This window comes from Pleuronectes platessa, unplaced genomic scaffold (genome assembly GCF_947347685.1).
Source record: "Pleuronectes platessa unplaced genomic scaffold, fPlePla1.1 scaffold_79, whole genome shotgun sequence".
NCBI lineage: Eukaryota > Metazoa > Chordata > Actinopteri > Pleuronectiformes > Pleuronectidae > Pleuronectes > Pleuronectes platessa.
The window spans coordinates 211,981-229,520 of record NW_026519180.1 but is presented as its reverse complement, the minus strand read 5'-3'; the positions used below and the strand labels follow the sequence as shown (position 1 = coordinate 229,520).

Below are 17,540 nucleotides of genomic sequence, written 5' to 3'. Positions count from 1 at the left end.
AGTAACTCTGTCTGTGTTCAAATCTATTCTCTGTAAATTGTTTGTTGACCATTAATTAAATACTTCGAGATCATTGAATTGATCACTGAGTCTGATGGTTTATTTCCTCACCAGGTAATTACATACAAAATTCCCACGACAAAATGGCGCCCAACGTGGGGCTGGACGTGTAGTATGGGCTCCAGCGGACGGACGGAAGGCCACAATTTAAAAGAGATTCCTCCCCGAGGGTGAGAAGCTGTCGTCCAGCGGAGCCCAGATTACCGATCCGGCCCCAAGAACTGCATTGCGAAAAACAAACGGTGAGGAAACTTGAGTTGATTTTGGCACAGACAGATTTATGGTAAAGATCTAATTTGTAAGAAATACCTCACAAACAGGAACATTTTTTGTCATGTTGTCTGGGACTGTTGCATGCAGCACTATTTGAGTAGTGTCGCACGAGGACAGATAACACAGAGGACAATCCTGGGTTGATTGACAGACGTGTCATAGTTATGCTGTAGTATTATCAGAGTCTGTGCGCATCGGATGATTGTGGCAGTCATTGTGCGTGCTATTGTACTCTTTGGTTAATACAAGTAAACAGATAGCTAGAGATGGGCAACTGTCACAGTAAAGGAGCGACAAATGCAGCCGCGGGGGACTTGTCACCACTGTGTAAACTCATGTCAGAACAATATCCTGGCAGTTTAGATCAGATACAGGTATGGACCAAATTGGGGTTTCCTGCTAAAGGAAGCCTGAGTGAGAACCAGCTGAATCAACTTAAGACACAGCTGAAAAGGTTGGAGGTGAGTAGTTCATTCCAGCACGCAGCTCTCCCCAAATGGAGACAGAAAAAGAATATGATTTTTAAAGCAGACTGGCAGGCATTTAACATGTGGAAACGTGAGGCAGAGAAAAGGGAAAGTCAGAAATCAAGAGCATTTAATGCACTGAAAATTACAGAACCTGTTAAAACAGAAAAACGTACGCAACCTACTAATTCTCAAACACTTTATCCCTGTTGTTGGGACCTACAGCCACAGAGAACCATAAAATGAGGACTGGTGGAATATTCCACTCCAGCCTAAAGTACGGGGGGGGAGCAGGCTACAGTTGAAACTGTCAATGACCCCTGCTGTGTCTCTAGCCGCGCCTCAGATTTTGAACTCTGACCTTCCTATTGGCCTAAGACCCTTAGTCCTGCTAGAAGGCGGGAGTCACCTCTAAGGTGCTATTTAAGGGCAAACACACCAAAAGTAGTTCTTTCCAGTTCCACTCACATTAGAGCTAGCATCTCCAGTTTAGTTCTCAGTGATCCACAGGACACAAAGGAAACAAACTTAACAGCTGTTTGATTTTTCATAAGTTTATTTTAAACTTATCTTTTCGTAGTTTCACTTTTAGTTTAAAGCTACTTTTTCTAATCCAGTTTAAGCTTAACTTATCCTTTTTTAGTACATCGTAAGCTTATTCTTTCCTATTTTTACTTAAAGCTTTTAATCTGAATAGCGCGCGGCAGAAGCTCCCCCTCACTCGCTGGCCGAGAACAGAGACACTTTCCCCGCCATCCACGGACAATCCGGCGACGGTTGTTCCTTCCTGCAGACGGGCAAAGACCTTGCCAAGGAGAACGAGAAGCATTCTCTCCGAGACGGGCAAAGACCTTGCCAAGGAGAACGAGAAGAATCCTCTCCGATTCGGCCCAGCGCAATCTCGCCGTCACCCCCAGCAGCTCCGCGATCAGCGGCCCGAGGCCAGGACATCATCCACTTCCTCCTTCCGGGATTCGCGCTACTCCGGTCGTGCACGAAACCCCGCGAAGCAACACGAAGTAAGAGACATTTGTCTGGGCAGAGTCTAGTTTAATACTTAGCGTGTTTTTATATGATTGTACTTTTATAGAAAGACCGCCGTGTCGATCTTATTGTGAAAAGCGCGCGGTGACGATCCGGCGCTTCCTGTTTGATTCGTGTTTCCGTCAGGCCAATCTCACAGAAGACGTGCATCTGTTAAAAGACACCTCTTAGGTAGCTGGATTGCCGGCCTCACTGTGTGATCGCCTCTGACGGCGTTTTTAAGATCATCTCCGATCTGTGTTACTATATGTTTCTCTCTTTCTCTCTATTGTATTCTCTCACATCCGCCGACATACACATCCTCGCCCACGCACACACACATAGTCGCATTACATATAGTCATTCTGATATCAGGGAGGGCCTGAACGCACCTCGACGCCATTCGGCGCTAAAGCTAAGCTAAGCTAAGACAAAGAATCCCTTTGTCCTCCCTCGACCTTTGTCCCACGTGTGTTTAAGTCGGCCATCTTTGACCATGTTGACTCTAAGTTACGTGGTCCTTCGACCATTGATTGCAATACACATCGAGGCCCGCCCTCCATTCGGACTCTAAATTCCTTAGGCGACTCCGCCATTTTGAGTTGTAGTCCTGGTGTATATTACATCACCAATTTTGTAGTCAAACCCCCAGGGTTAAGCCGGCCCTCTTAAACTTCGTGAGCCATCGACCCCCCTTTTTCCTCTCTCTATCACACACACATACACTTCCCCCCACTCACACACACACACACGAACACACACACAGCCCTATCAGAAGGATTGCAGTGTGATCAATTGTGCTAAATGTGCTGCGACTGTATTGGATATAGCAGATTGTGTTAAATGAAGAATCATTTGGAACAACTTTGACTTTTATATCTTTTTAATAAACCCCTTTTATACTTAAAGTATTTGAATCTTGTGATTATTGGTACATGTTTATGTGAACACAGTTGGATAACGATAGCCAGTGCTTGAACTCAAACCCTTCATCGTTTATTATATAATCCCTAATATTAACTATTGAGATTATTAATTTAACTTTATCAGATGAGACTGATACTTATAGACTGACTCGTTGGTCCCTGTAACCAGGGTGGTGCCCCTTCTCGAGTATTTATATAGATAGTAGCATTCTTAAATTGACGATTTTATTGTTGTGACTAATTATTTCATTATTCTTGGTTGATAACCTTATCATTATTAATTGATAGCTTGTACTTTCTAAATTGATAATTACTTGTTTTTCATTAGTAGTTGTTATTCATTGATTGATTATTCTTAAAGTTTACATTAATTATTTAATTATTCTTAATCAATAAACTTTATCATTCTCAAATTAGTGATTTAATAATTCCTAATTGTTGAACTTCCTTATTTACTCATTAATGGTTTTATTGTTATTTGATTACTGATCATCTTCAATTAATAATCTAATTATTTTGTTTAATAAATAATCTTTATTGTTTCAATAATCATATTCCATGATTATTGATAATTAGCCAACGTCGAGTCCCCCTACTATTGCACAACACTGTCTTTCTGAGTCTTTGAGGAATCCTGATCTGGACTCCACCCCCCCTGCTCCCCCACCATACGTCACTCAGCAGAAAGGTCCCTACACGCCTGTTGTGACCCGCCAGCAAGCCCAGCAGAGGTTATCTGAAATCCGAGACGAGAGGAAAAGTCCTGCAGCTATACCAACCATGCCCATGGTGGAAGTGGCAGGAGCCGAAGGGCCAATTCTGGTGTTCCGACCCTGGTCAGAGGCCGACGTGGCAGAAGCAATGAATTACATCTGCAACCCCAAAGACAATCTCAATAAGTGGGAAAATGATCTGCTGCAGTTTGTCAGAGAATTTCGACCAACAATGTTTGAGATACGACGCCTAATGAACAAAACGCTCACAAATGACTATCACAGCATCCAGAATGTGTTTAACGCTGGGAGAATGACTGCTCGTTTGGAGAACCCAGACTTTGGACACAGAGATAACGCTGATTTTAGAAATGCTATTGAGGCCCTTGTTGTTATAGTGAGGGAGAAATTCCCCCTGAGAATGAACCTGTCAAACATTACCAGCATGACACAGAAGCCATCAGAGTCATGCAGTTCATTCCTGGCACGCCTGACGTCAGCTTTCGACACACACACACACAGTGGCCTCATCAGACCCGACCTAATGGGAAGACAACCTTTGGAGCCTTATGAAGTTCATCTTAAAGAACATTTCCTGAGCAGAATGAAGCCTGAACTAGCACAGACGATAAAGAAATTCTGTGTAACTTGGAAAACATGCCCGCTCGCTGAAATCCTGCAGCATGCTGAACACGCTGAGGATGAGCTGCTCAGCACAGATGAGCAAAGAAAACAAGGCAGACAAAGAAAGTTGGAAGACGCACAATTGTCCATGATCAACGTATGTGCAAACATGTCCCCAGGACCCTTCCAAGGCCAACCCAGAAGAGGCAGAGGTCGCGGTAGAAATCGTGGTGGTGGCAGATTCAACTCGACCCACGCCAGCCATGATCCAGATGTGTGTTTCCACTGCGGAAGGCGGGGGCACTGGCAAGCAGAATGTCCGAGGCAACAGGGACAGGGACCAATCTTCTCAAAGTCTGACTGAGGGGAGAGCGGGGAGGGCCGGATCCCAGAGATGGACAACCCCTCCTCAGAGACACGGGTAATGCACTCTACACCCACTCAAACACAATCTCTAGCTACAATACCCATTAAAACACCTATTTTACAATTCACGATGTATACTAACACTGAAGGATATAAGAAATTTCCACAATTAACTCTGATGATTTCTAATCATCCTGTGACTTTCTTGATAGACTCTGGTGCTACGAGCTCAGTTTTAAGAAAAGATGCTTTGTCCCAACCTCCAAAAGAAAGTGGTAAAACAGTTTTCACAATGGGATCAAGCGGTGTCCCTGTTTCAGAGAGCTGCTCAGTTCCACTGAAATGTGAATTGGATGATCAGATGATAAAACACTCCTTCCTAGTTTCACAAAACTGTCCTGTGAATTTGCTGGGGAGAGATTTGATGTGTCACTTTGGCATTACGCTGAGCTCAACACCAGAGGGTATCAAGGTATTGAAAAGAACTGAAGTCCCAGGTTTTCAAATGTTTAAATACAGTCCCAGTGCACTGTTATATGCATATGAATGGATTTTCATCAACAGTGATGTCACGTCCACAGCCCAACATCTCACTGATTTCACACGAGCTCATGTCTTACACACTACAGATTTCATGTCAACTGATTTATTACATTGCACATCTCCTGTAAGTGTAGGGCCAGATAGAAGGTACGAGGAAGTTTGGTATGATAAGCAGAAAGAATCAGAAAAATTGATTCTAAAGCATGTGTATTGGTCGGAGGAGGCTGCTGCTGTGTCTGTACTTCTCTCCTCCTCTCAGAAAAATCTGTTTCTTGGCTCTACCCCTCACGTATCATTGGCTAAGCCATTACACCGGCAGTGGCAGGACCTGGGCCCGTGGCTGCAGCATTGCCTCGGCCTTCTGGATTTCGAACCGGTTGCGGGGGATCCCACAAAAGAATATAGCGCTGGGGGTAATGTACATAGGACCACAGTAACAAGCAACGTGTTGGTTCAAAGGTCAATGGAGCTCGTAGAGGAGCATGCACAGCACACAGATTTGTTCCCACTCACAGGAGCGGGCCAGATCTCTGTGCTGGCTCAGGTGCCGCCTTCATTGTGGGCCGCTCATAAATATGATGTTGGGCTTATAACGGGGGCGACACCCTTGGTAGTGCATCCTAAATCTGAATATAGGCCGTGCCTCAAACAATATCCGCTTAAGCAAGAAGCCATCGATGGAATAACACCAGTATTTGAAGCGCTGTTAAAAGCAGGCATAATTGTACCCTGCAATGATTCACCTGTACGCACGCCCATTTTTCCAGTTAAAAAAATCAGAGAAGAAGGCCAACCCACTGAGTGGAGGTTCGTACAGGATTTAAAAGCTGTGAATGCTGCTGTTTATCAGCGAGCACCAGAAGTCTCTAACCCACATACGATCTTGTCACTCATTCCACCAGACACCACCCATTTTTCGGTTGCTGATCTGGCTAATGCATTTTTCTCTGTTCCAGTACATCCTGACAGTCAGTACTGGTTTGGCTTCTCCTTCAAAGGGCGTGGGTACACGTGGACAAGATGCCCTATTGGATACCATGAAAGCCCAGGTGTATTTCACAGAGCGCTCAGTGACAATTTGAAAAGCTTACATCTCCCCAGGGGATCTGCACTTGAGCAGTATGTCGACGATCTATTGGTCTGCAGCCCCTCAGAAGAGGCGTGCGAAATTGATACAGTAGTACTACTCAAACACCTAGCAGATAATGGCCACAAGGTCAGCCAACAAAAACTTCAATTTGTAAAAAAACAAGTTACTTATTTAGGACATGTGATCACAGGAGGGAGTAAGTCTCTCTCTCCAAAGCACGTTGCAGCAATCCAATCAGTACCAAAGCCTATTACAAAGAGGCAGATGATGAGTTTCCTAGGAATGACATCATACTGCAGGCAGTGGATCCCAAATTATGCAGAAAGAAAGGTACCCCTCTCTTCCATGGTCCATGGTAAACATCTAAGTGCACATGACAGACTGACTTGGACTCCGGAAGCAGACAAAGCTTTTGATGACTTGAAGACTTCTTTAACCCAGGCCCCGACTTTGGGCCTGCCAAGACCTGACTTGCCGTTCACTCAGTTTGTAGACCAGAGAGATGGCTACATGACTTCAGTTTTATGTCAACCACATGGAGGAAAACTTAGGCCTGTCGCCTATTTCTCCTCAAAACTTGACCCTGTTTCCTCCGGTCTGCCCCACTGTTTGCGAGCAGTGGCTGCAGCTGAAAAAGCTGTGTTAGCATCACGTGACATTGTGGGCTATTCTGACATAATTCTTATGGTTCCACATGCTGTTTCTCATATCTTGCATGCCCAGAAGACTTCGCATCTCTCTGCTCAGAGATGGCTGAGATACCACACAACATTATTAGAAATGCCCAATGTCACCGTTAAACGTTGTAATGTCCTTAACCCAGCAACACTTCTCCCTACTGCAGATGATGGGGAACCCCACAACTGTGTCGAAGTCCTGCAACAAACGTGCACCCCAAGGCCTGATTTGGAAATGCAGCTGCAGATGCAGCAGCGAAAATGGCAGCGTCATCAGGTCCATTCTTCCCCCTCACCCACCTGCTTTCGACACCGGTTGACCTCGACCCATGTGCTGATCTATCCACACTCCAGTCTCTCACCGACGCCCGCGAGCGCTCCCTTTGGGCACGCTCCGGTGCCACTTTCCAAGGCGGTGTCTGGATAGGCCCTGACAGTAAGCCTTGCTTGCCACGTGCTCTTTTCCAGGTCTATGCTAAGCTATCTCACTCAAGAGACCACGTGGGCAAAGGAGGGATGTGGGCCGCTATCAGTGCAAATTGGTATACTAAAGGATTTTCAACATTTGCGGCAGATTTCTGTAAAAGATGTGTTATTTGTGCAGCAAATAATGCTTCGGGGGCAATAACAGTGCCAAAACAAGGGCACCCCCCTTCTGATAGACCTTTTGAGCATCTAATGATGGATTTTATTGAATTAACTCCGTCAGAAGGAAAGAAATACTGCCTGGTAATAGTGTGCATGTTCAGCAAATGGGTTGAAGTGTTCCCTACTTGTAAGCAGGATGCAGGAACAGTGGCAAAGATTCTCCTGAGGGAAATCATTCCACGCTGGGGATTACCCAGACTTATCAGTAGTGACAATGGCCCTGGTTTCACGAACAAAGCCCTTGAAGAAATATCACAATACTTAGGCTTTGACATGAAACATCATTGTTCTTATCATCCCCAATCAGCGGGTGCAGTCGAACGAGAGAATGGCACCATAAAAGCCAAGCTAACTAAATGCTGTGAAGACACCGGGTTATCCTGGGTGAAGGCTAGTGCTTTTCCACATGCCCATGCGAATTAGAAATAAACATGGTCTCAGTCCTTTTGAGATTGTTTTCGGAAGACCTCCATGCACTGGTATGGGTCCAGTGAAATCAGCCTTGACAACCGGCAACTTTGAGGATAGTATGTTGGAATATTGTGCTAACCTTTCAGCTTCACTCTCCACTCTTCACGCACAGGTAAAAGTAGCACTTCCAACTCCAGCTACTGCCATTCAGCATCGGTTGAGACCAGGGGACTGGGTGCTCATAAAAGATCACAGACGGAAGCACTGGAAGCAAAGACGCTACATAGGCCCTTTCCAGATCCTCCTGACAACAGAGACCGCAGTGAAGGTGGCTGAGAGAGTACCTTGGATCCACGCCAGCCACTGCAAACAGATTCCGGGTCCACAGGAGGGAGCTAACTGAGGGGTAAGGGTGAAATAGCGCCTTCCTCCAACAGTAGCGTGCCAAGCTCCTACACACCGACAGGGTACCCTTTACAGAAGCAGACTGGAGCGTTATGGGATGGCCTGCCTTATCTCAACAGTTTGCAGCCAGCAGTGAGGGATGTTACACTCCCCCGTCGCATGCTGACTCATCCACGCAGACTACGCCCAACTATGTTGGAGACAAAGGGGAGGTGGTGCAATTCGCAATGCTTCCTCTGCAGTACACGATGTTGTAGCAGATACTGAACGAGGGGTTAAGGAGCTGCACGAAGACCATGGCTGGAATCCTTTTGGAGGAATGAAATCAATAACCGGTTTTTGGGGAGCTCCTTTTCTCAAGGGACTAGTTTGGATAATAGGAAGCATGATACTAATAGTGATTATCATAATTCTGATTGTAACGGTCTTCAAAGTTTGCATTAGGAAGGTAATAACCACTTTTGTGTCCATTAAGAGCACAGACTTTCCAGATCTATATCCTATACCACCTTGGATTGCTCCATACGACGATGAAGATGATGATGAGCTTGAAGATTGCATAAAAACTGCAGAAATTTGTTATATCAGCAAAATTGCATGTGTTCCTTATGTTGCAAATGTATGAACGGTTCCCATGATGACGAGCTAATGAAGTGTTGTTTTAAATCGTTATGAATTAACATCACCGATGTCGTGCTCCGAGTTTAAACCTTGATTGTTTAATACGATCTGCTTGCTTAGTTAGTAGTTGTTAGTGTTATTATTTGTCTTAAATGACAAAAAGGGAGGAAATGTCATGGAAATTATTGAATCTAACTGTGATCCCGGAAATGTAACAGATCCTCCTGTGCTGACAGCTATGCTCAAAGTTCAGTTGGATTGACCTGATGAAACATCATTATATAAATTCCACTTAATGTTTGCATCTGCCTGATATCAGGAAATGTTAGTTACCTTAAGCCTAAATGCCCTTGTGACTATTTGATGTTTTGCTGAATGTCTATACACTCAGGAGATAGGGGGGCATCTACCCCTTGGCTTACAAAGTCTGACCACTGGACACGTCCTGCCTACATGATATCGAAGGATGACGTGAACCCTTGAGCTGTGCATAAAGCTGGCACATCTCCTGTCACCCGTTGTCAGAATCTTGATACCTGCAGTGGTGTTGGAGATTCTGTCCCGCTTGGCCAAGTGTTTGCTCAGTAACTCTATCTGTGTTCAAATCTATTCTCTGTAAATTGTTTGTTGACCATTAATTAAATACTTCGAGATCATTGAATTGATCACTGAGTCTGATGGTTTATTTCCTCACCAGGTAATTACATACAAAATTCCCACGACAATTATTATAATCCACTGTATGCATTTTAAGTATCAAGGAATTTGACTGAAGGCCTTTTGAGAAAACACGTTGATTAGTGACCCTATTTCATTATGGCAGTCAAACCACTGATTTTCAACTTTAGTCTATGAAACCTCCAAACCTTAAACATTGTTGCAAAATTAGGCTTATCTCACCGTTTCCAGCACTTTTGTGCACCTTGGGCATATCTGTGATGAAAAAATGAAGACTTTAACCAAAGTTGCAAAAATAGGCTTATCTCACCGTTTCCAGCGCTTTTGGGCATCTTGGGCACATCTGTGATGAAAAATTTAAGATTTTAACCATAGTTGCAAAAATAGGCTTATCTCACCGTTTCCAGCGCTTTTGCGCATCTTGGGCACATCTGTGATGACAAATTTAAGATTTTAACCATAGTTGCAAAAATAGGCTTATCTCACCGTTTCCAGCGCTTTTGGGCATCTTGGGCACATCTGTGATGAAAAATTGAAGATTTTAACCAAAGTTGCAAAAATAGGCTTATCTCACCGTTTCCAGCGCTTTTGGGCATCTTGGGCACATCTGTGATGAAAAATTTAAGATTTTAACCAAAGTTGCAAAAATAGGCTTATCTCCCCGTTTCCAGCACTTTTTGGCACTTAGAGCCAATCTGACAGTAGAAACCGTGCAGTTGCTACTTTTTCATTGGGGTTTCCAAAACTTAAAATCTTTTTTTTAAAGAGTTCCTTTAGAGTTGAAACCAAGATTTCAAATTATCCTTTTTCATTATTATAATCCACTGTATGCATTTTAAGTATCAAGGAATTTGACTGAAGGCCTTTTGAGAAAACACGTTGATTAGTGACCCTATTTCATTATGGCAGTCAAACCACTGATTTTCAACTTTAGTCTATGAAACCTCCAAACCTTAAACATTGTTGCAAAATTAGGCTTATCTCACCGTTTCCAGCACTTTTGTGCACCTTGGGCATATCTGTGATGAAAAAATGAAGATTTTAACCAAAGTTGCAAAAATAGGCTTATCTCACCGTTTCCAGCGCTTTTGGGCATCTTGGGCACATCTGTGATGAAAAATTGAAGATTTCAACCAAAGTTGCAAAAATAGTCTTATCTCACCGTTTCCAGCGCTTTTGGGCATCTTGGGCACATCTGTGATGAAAAATTTAAGATTTTAACCAAAGTTGCAAAAATAGGCTTATCTCCCCGTTTCCAGCACTTTTTGGCACTTAGAGCCAATCTGACAGTAGAAACCTTGCAGTTGCTACTTTTTCATTGGGGTTTCCAAAACTTAAAATCTTTTTTTTAAAGAGTTCCTTTAGAGTTGAAACCAAGATTTCAAATTATCCTTTTTCATTATTATAATCCACTGTATGCATTTTAAGTATCAAGGAATTTGACTGAAGGCCTTTTGAGAAAACACGTTGATTAGTGACCCTATTTCATTATGGCAGTCAAACCACTGATTTTCAACTTTAGTCTATGAAACCTCCAAACCTTAAACATTGTTGCAAAATTAGGCTTATCTCACCATTTCCAGCACTTTTGTGCACCTTGGGCATATCTGTGATGAAAAATTTAAGATTTTAACCAAAGTTGCAAAAATAGGCTTATCTCCCCGTTTCCAGCGCTTTTGGGCATCTTGGGCACATCTGTGATGAAAAATTTAAGATTTTAACCAAAGTTGCAAAAATAGGCTTATCTCACCGTTTCCAGCGCTTTTGGGCATCTTGGGCACATCTGTGATGAAAAATTTAAGATTTTAACCAAAGTTGCAAAAATAGGCTTATCTCACCGTTTCCAGCGCTTTTGCGCATCTTGGGCACATCTGTGATGAAAAATTGAAGATTTTAACCAAAGTTGCAAAAATAGGCTTATCTCACCGTTTCCAGTGCTTTTGCGCATTTTCGGCACGTCTGTGATGAAAAATTTAAGATTTTAACCAAAGTTGCAAAAATAGGCTTATCTCACCGTTTCCAGCGCTTTTGTGCATCTTGGGCACATCTGTGATGAAAATTGAAGATTTTAACCATTGTTGCAAAAATAGGCTTATCTCCCCGTTTCCAGCACTTTTTGGCACTTAGAGCCAATCTGACAGTAGAAACCGTGCAGTTGCTACTTTTTCATTGGGGTTTCCAAAACTTAAAATCTTTTTTTTAAAGAGTTCCTTTAGAGTTGAAACCAAGATTTCAAATTATCCTTTTTCATTATTATAATCCACTGTATGCATTTTAAGTATCAAGGAATTTGACTGAAGGCCTTTTGAGAAAACACGTTGATTAGTGACCCTATTTCATTATGGCAGTCAAACCACTGATTTTCAACTTTAGTCTATGAAACCTCCAAACCTTAAACATTGTTGCAAAATTAGGCTTATCTCACCGTTTCCAGCACTTTTGTGCACCTTGGGCATATCTGTGATGAAAAAATGAAGATTTTAACCAAAGTTGCAAAAATAGGCTTATCTCACCGTTTCCAGCGCTTTTGGGCATCTTGGGCACATCTGTGATGAAAAATTGAAGATTTTAACCAAAGTTGCAAAATAGGCTTATCTCACCGTTTCCATCGCTTTTGTGCATCTTTGGCACATCTGTGATGAAAAATTGAAGATTTTAACCATTGTTGCAAAAATAGGCTTATCTCCCCGTTTCCAGCACTTTTTGGCACTTAGAGCCAATCTGACAGTAGAAACCGTGCAGTTGCTACTTTTTCATTGGGGTTTCCAAAACTTAAAATCTTTTTTTTAAAGAGTTCCTTTAGAGTTGAAACCAAGATTTCAAATTATCCTTTTTCATTATTATAATCCACTGTATGCATTTTAAGTATCAAGGAATTTGACTGAAGGCCTTTTGAGAAAACACGTTGATTAGTGACCCTATTTCATTATGGCAGTCAAACCACTGATTTTCAACTTTAGTCTATGAAACCTCCAAACCTTAAACATTGTTGCAAAATTAGGCTTATCTCACCGTTTCCAGCACTTTTGTTCACCTTGGGCATATCTGTGATGAAAAAATGAAGATTTTAACCAAAGTTGCAAAAATAGGCTTATCTCACCGTTTCCAGCGCTTTTGGGCATCTTGGGCACATCTGTGATGAAAAATTGAAGATTTTAACCATTGTTGCAAAAATAGGCTTATCTCCCCGTTTCCAGCACTTTTTGGCACTTAGAGCCAATCTGACAGTAGAAACCGTGCAGTTGCTACTTTTTCATTGGGGTTTCCAAAACTTAAAATCTTTTTTTTAAAGAGTTCCTTTAGAGTTGAAACCAAGATTTCAAATTATCCTTTTTCATTATTATAATCCACTGTATGCATTTTAAGTATCAAGGAATTTGACTGAAGGCCTTTTGAGAAAACACGTTGATTAGTGACCCTATTTCATTATGGCAGTCAAACCACTGATTTTCAACTTTAGTCTATGAAACCTCCAAACCTTAAACATTGTTGCAAAATTAGGCTTATCTCACCGTTTCCAGCACTTTTGTGCACCTTGGGCATATCTGTGATGAAAAAATGAAGATTTTAACCAAAGTTGCAAAAATAGGCTTATCTCACCGTTTCCAGCGCTTTTGGGCATCTTGGGCACATCTGTGATGAAAAATTGAAGATTTCAACCAAAGTTGCAAAAATAGGCTTATCTCACCGTTTCCAGCGCTTTTGGGCATCTTGGGCACATCTGTGATGAAAAATTTAAGATTTTAACCAAAGTTGCAAAAATAGGCTTATCTCCCCGTTTCCAGCACTTTTTGGCACTTAGAGCCAATCTGACAGTAGAAACCGTGCAGTTGCTACTTTTTCATTGGGGTTTCCAAAACTTAAAATCTTTTTTTTAAAGAGTTCCTTTAGAGTTGAAACCAAGATTTCAAATTATCCTTTTTCATTATTATAATCCACTGTATGCATTTTAAGTATCAAGGAATTTGACTGAAGGCCTTTTGCGAAAACACGTTGATTAGTGACCCTATTTCATTATGGCAGTCAAACCACTGATTTTCAACTTTAGTCTATGAAACCTCCAAACCTTAAACATTGTTGCAAAATTAGGCTTATCTCACCGTTTCATGCACTTTTGTGCACCTTGGGCATATCTGTGATGAAAAAATGAAGATTTTAACCAAAGTTGCAAAAATAGGCTTATCTCACCGTTTCCAGCGCTTTTGGGCATCTTGGGCACATCTGTGATGAAAAATTTAAGATTTTAACCAAAGATGCAAAAATAGGCTTATCTCACCGTTTCCAGCGCTTTTGCGCATCTTGGGCACATCTGTGATGAAAAATTGAAGATTTTAACCAAAGTTGCAAAAATAGGCTTATCTCACCGTTTCCAGCGCTTTTGCGCATCTTGGGCACATCTGTGATGAAAAATTGAAGATTTTAACCAAAGTTGCAAAATAGGCTTATCTCACCGTTTCCATCGCTTTTGTGCATCTTTGGCACATCTGTGATGAAAAATTGAAGATTTTAACCATTGTTGCAAAAATAGGCTTATCTCCCCGTTTCCAGCACTTTTTGGCACTTAGAGCCAATCTGACAGTAGAAACCGTGCAGTTGCTACTTTTTCATTGGGGTTTCCAAAACTTAAAATCTTTTTTTTAAAGAGTTCCTTTAGAGTTGAAACCAAGATTTCAAATTATCCTTTTTCATTATTATAATCCACTGTATGCATTTTAAGTATCAAGGAATTTGACTGAAGGCCTTTTGAGAAAACACGTTGATTAGTGACCCTATTTCATTATGGCAGTCAAACCACTGATTTTCAACTTTAGTCTATGAAACCTCCAAACCTTAAACATTGTTGCAAAATTAGGCTTATCTCACCGTTTCCAGCACTTTTGTTCACCTTGGGCATATCTGTGATGAAAAAATGAAGATTTTAACCAAAGTTGCAAAAATAGGCTTATCTCACCGTTTCCAGCGCTTTTGGGCATCTTGGGCACATCTGTGATGAAAAATTGAAGATTTTAACCATTGTTGCAAAAATAGGCTTATCTCCCCGTTTCCAGCACTTTTTGGCACTTAGAGCCAATCTGACAGTAGAAACCGTGCAGTTGCTACTTTTTCATTGGGGTTTCCAAAACTTAAAATCTTTTTTTTAAAGAGTTCCTTTAGAGTTGAAACCAAGATTTCAAATTATCCTTTTTCATTATTATAATCCACTGTATGCATTTTAAGTATCAAGGAATTTGACTGAAGGCCTTTTGAGAAAACACGTTGATTAGTGACCCTATTTCATTATGGCAGTCAAACCACTGATTTTCAACTTTAGTCTATGAAACCTCCAAACCTTAAACATTGTTGCAAAATTAGGCTTATCTCACCGTTTCCAGCACTTTTGTGCACCTTGGGCATATCTGTGATGAAAAAATGAAGATTTTAACCAAAGTTGCAAAAATAGGCTTATCTCACCGTTTCCAGCGCTTTTGGGCATCTTGGGCACATCTGTGATGAAAAATTGAAGATTTCAACCAAAGTTGCAAAAATAGGCTTATCTCACCGTTTCCAGCGCTTTTGGGCATCTTGGGCACATCTGTGATGAAAAATTTAAGATTTTAACCAAAGTTGCAAAAATAGGCTTATCTCCCCGTTTCCAGCACTTTTTGGCACTTAGAGCCAATCTGACAGTAGAAACCGTGCAGTTGCTACTTTTTCATTGGGGTTTCCAAAACTTAAAATCTTTTTTTTAAAGAGTTCCTTTAGAGTTGAAACCAAGATTTCAAATTATCCTTTTTCATTATTATAATCCACTGTATGCATTTTAAGTATCAAGGAATTTGACTGAAGGCCTTTTGCGAAAACACGTTGATTAGTGACCCTATTTCATTATGGCAGTCAAACCACTGATTTTCAACTTTAGTCTATGAAACCTCCAAACCTTAAACATTGTTGCAAAATTAGGCTTATCTCACCGTTTCATGCACTTTTGTGCACCTTGGGCATATCTGTGATGAAAAAATGAAGATTTTAACCAAAGTTGCAAAAATAGGCTTATCTCACCGTTTCCAGCGCTTTTGGGCATCTTGTGCACATCTGTGATGAAAAATTTAAGATTTTAACCAAAGTTGCAAAAATAGGCTTATCTCACCTTTTCCAGCGCTTTTGCGCATCTTGGGCACATCTGTGATGAAAAATTGAAGATTTTAACCAAAGTTGCAAAAATAGGCTTATCTCCCCGTTTCCAGCACTTTTTGGCACTTAGAGCCAATCTGACAGTAGAAACCGTGCAGTTGCTACTTTTTCATTGGGGTTTCCAAAACTTAAAATCTTTTTTTTAAAGAGTTCCTTTAGAGTTGAAACCAAGATTTCAAATTATCCTTTTTCATTATTATAATCCACTGTATGCATTTTAAGTATCAAGGAATTTGACTGAAGGCCTTTTGAGAAAACACGTTGATTAGTGACCCTATTTCATTATGGCAGTCAAACCACTGATTTTCAACTTTAGTCTATGAAACCTCCAAACCTTAAACATTGTTGCAAAATTAGGCTTATCTCACCGTTTCCAGCACTTTTGTTCACCTTGGGCATATCTGTGATGAAAAAATGAAGATTTTAACCAAAGTTGCAAAAATAGGCTTATCTCACCGTTTCCAGCGCTTTTGGGCATCTTGGGCACATCTGTGATGAAAAATTAAAGATTTTAACCAAAGTTGCAAAAATAGGCTTATCTCACCGTTTCCAGCGCTTTTGCGCATCTTGGGCACATCTGTGATGAAAAATTGAAGATTTTAACCATTGTTGCAAAAATAGGCTTATCTCCCCGTTTCCAGCACTTTTTGGCACTTAGAGCCAATCTGACAGTAGAAACCGTGCAGTTGCTACTTTTTCATTGGGGTTTCCAAAACTTAAAATCTTTTTTTTAAAGAGTTCCTTTAGAGTTGAAACCAAGATTTCAAATTATCCTTTTTCATTATTATAATCCACTGTATGCATTTTAAGTATCAAGGAATTTGACTGAAGGCCTTTTGAGAAAACACGTTGATTAGTGACCCTATTTCATTATGGCAGTCAAACCACTGATTTTCAACTTTAGTCTATGAAACCTCCAAACCTTAAACATTGTTGCAAAATTAGGCTTATCTCACCGTTTCCAGCACTTTTGTGCACCTTGGGCATATCTGTGATGAAAAAATGAAGATTTTAACCAAAGTTGCAAAAATAGGCTTATCTCCCCGTTTCCAGCGCTTTTGGGCATCTTGGGCACATCTGTGATGAAAAATTTAAGATTTTAACCAAAGTTGCAAAAATAGGCTTATCTCACCGTTTCCAGCGCTTTTGCGCATCTTGGGCACATCTGTGATGAAAAATTGAAGATTTTAACCAAAGTTGCAAAAATAGGCTTATCTCCCCGTTTCCAGCGCTTTTGGGCATCTTGGGCACATCTGTGATGAAAAATTTAAGATTTTAACCAAAGTTGCAAAAATAGGCTTATCTCACCGTTTCCAGCGCTTTTGGGCATCTTGGGCACATCTGTGATGAAAAATTGAAGATTTTAACCAAAGTTGCAAAAATAGGCTTATCTCACCGTTTCCAGTGCTTTTGCGCATTTTCGGCACGTCTGTGATGAAAAATTTAAGATTTTAACCAAAGTTGCAAAAATAGGCTTATCTCACCGTTTCCAGCGCTTTTGTGCATCTTGGGCACATCTGTGATGAAAATTGAAGATTTTAACCATTGTTGCAAAAATAGGCTTATCTCCCCGTTTCCAGCACTTTTTGGCACTTAGAGCCAATCTGACAGTAGAAACCGTGCAGTTGCTACTTTTTCATTGGGGTTTCCAAAACTTAAAATCTTTTTTTTAAAGAGTTCCTTTAGAGTTGAAACCAAGATTTCAAATTATCCTTTTTCATTATTATAATCCACTGTATGCATTTTAAGTATCAAGGAATTTGACTGAAGGCCTTTTGAGAAAACACGTTGATTAGTGACCCTATTTCATTATGGCAGTCAAACCACTGATTTTCAACTTTAGT

At 41.1% G+C, this 17,540-nt stretch overlaps 1 protein-coding gene across 1 annotated transcript; it reads left to right on the top strand.

The window, feature by feature from the left end:
- The first annotated feature begins 599 nt into the window (after positions 1-599).
- LOC128436469 (uncharacterized) lies at positions 600-9,169 on the top strand. The gene is made up of 3 exons (XM_053418196.1): positions 600-794; positions 3,371-4,507; positions 7,994-9,169. The coding sequence occupies exons 1-2, from the start codon at positions 600-602 to the stop codon at positions 4,448-4,450; spliced, it is 1,275 nt and encodes a 424-aa protein (XP_053274171.1). The 3' UTR covers positions 4,451-4,507; positions 7,994-9,169.
- The last annotated feature ends 8,371 nt before the right edge of the window (positions 9,170-17,540 follow it).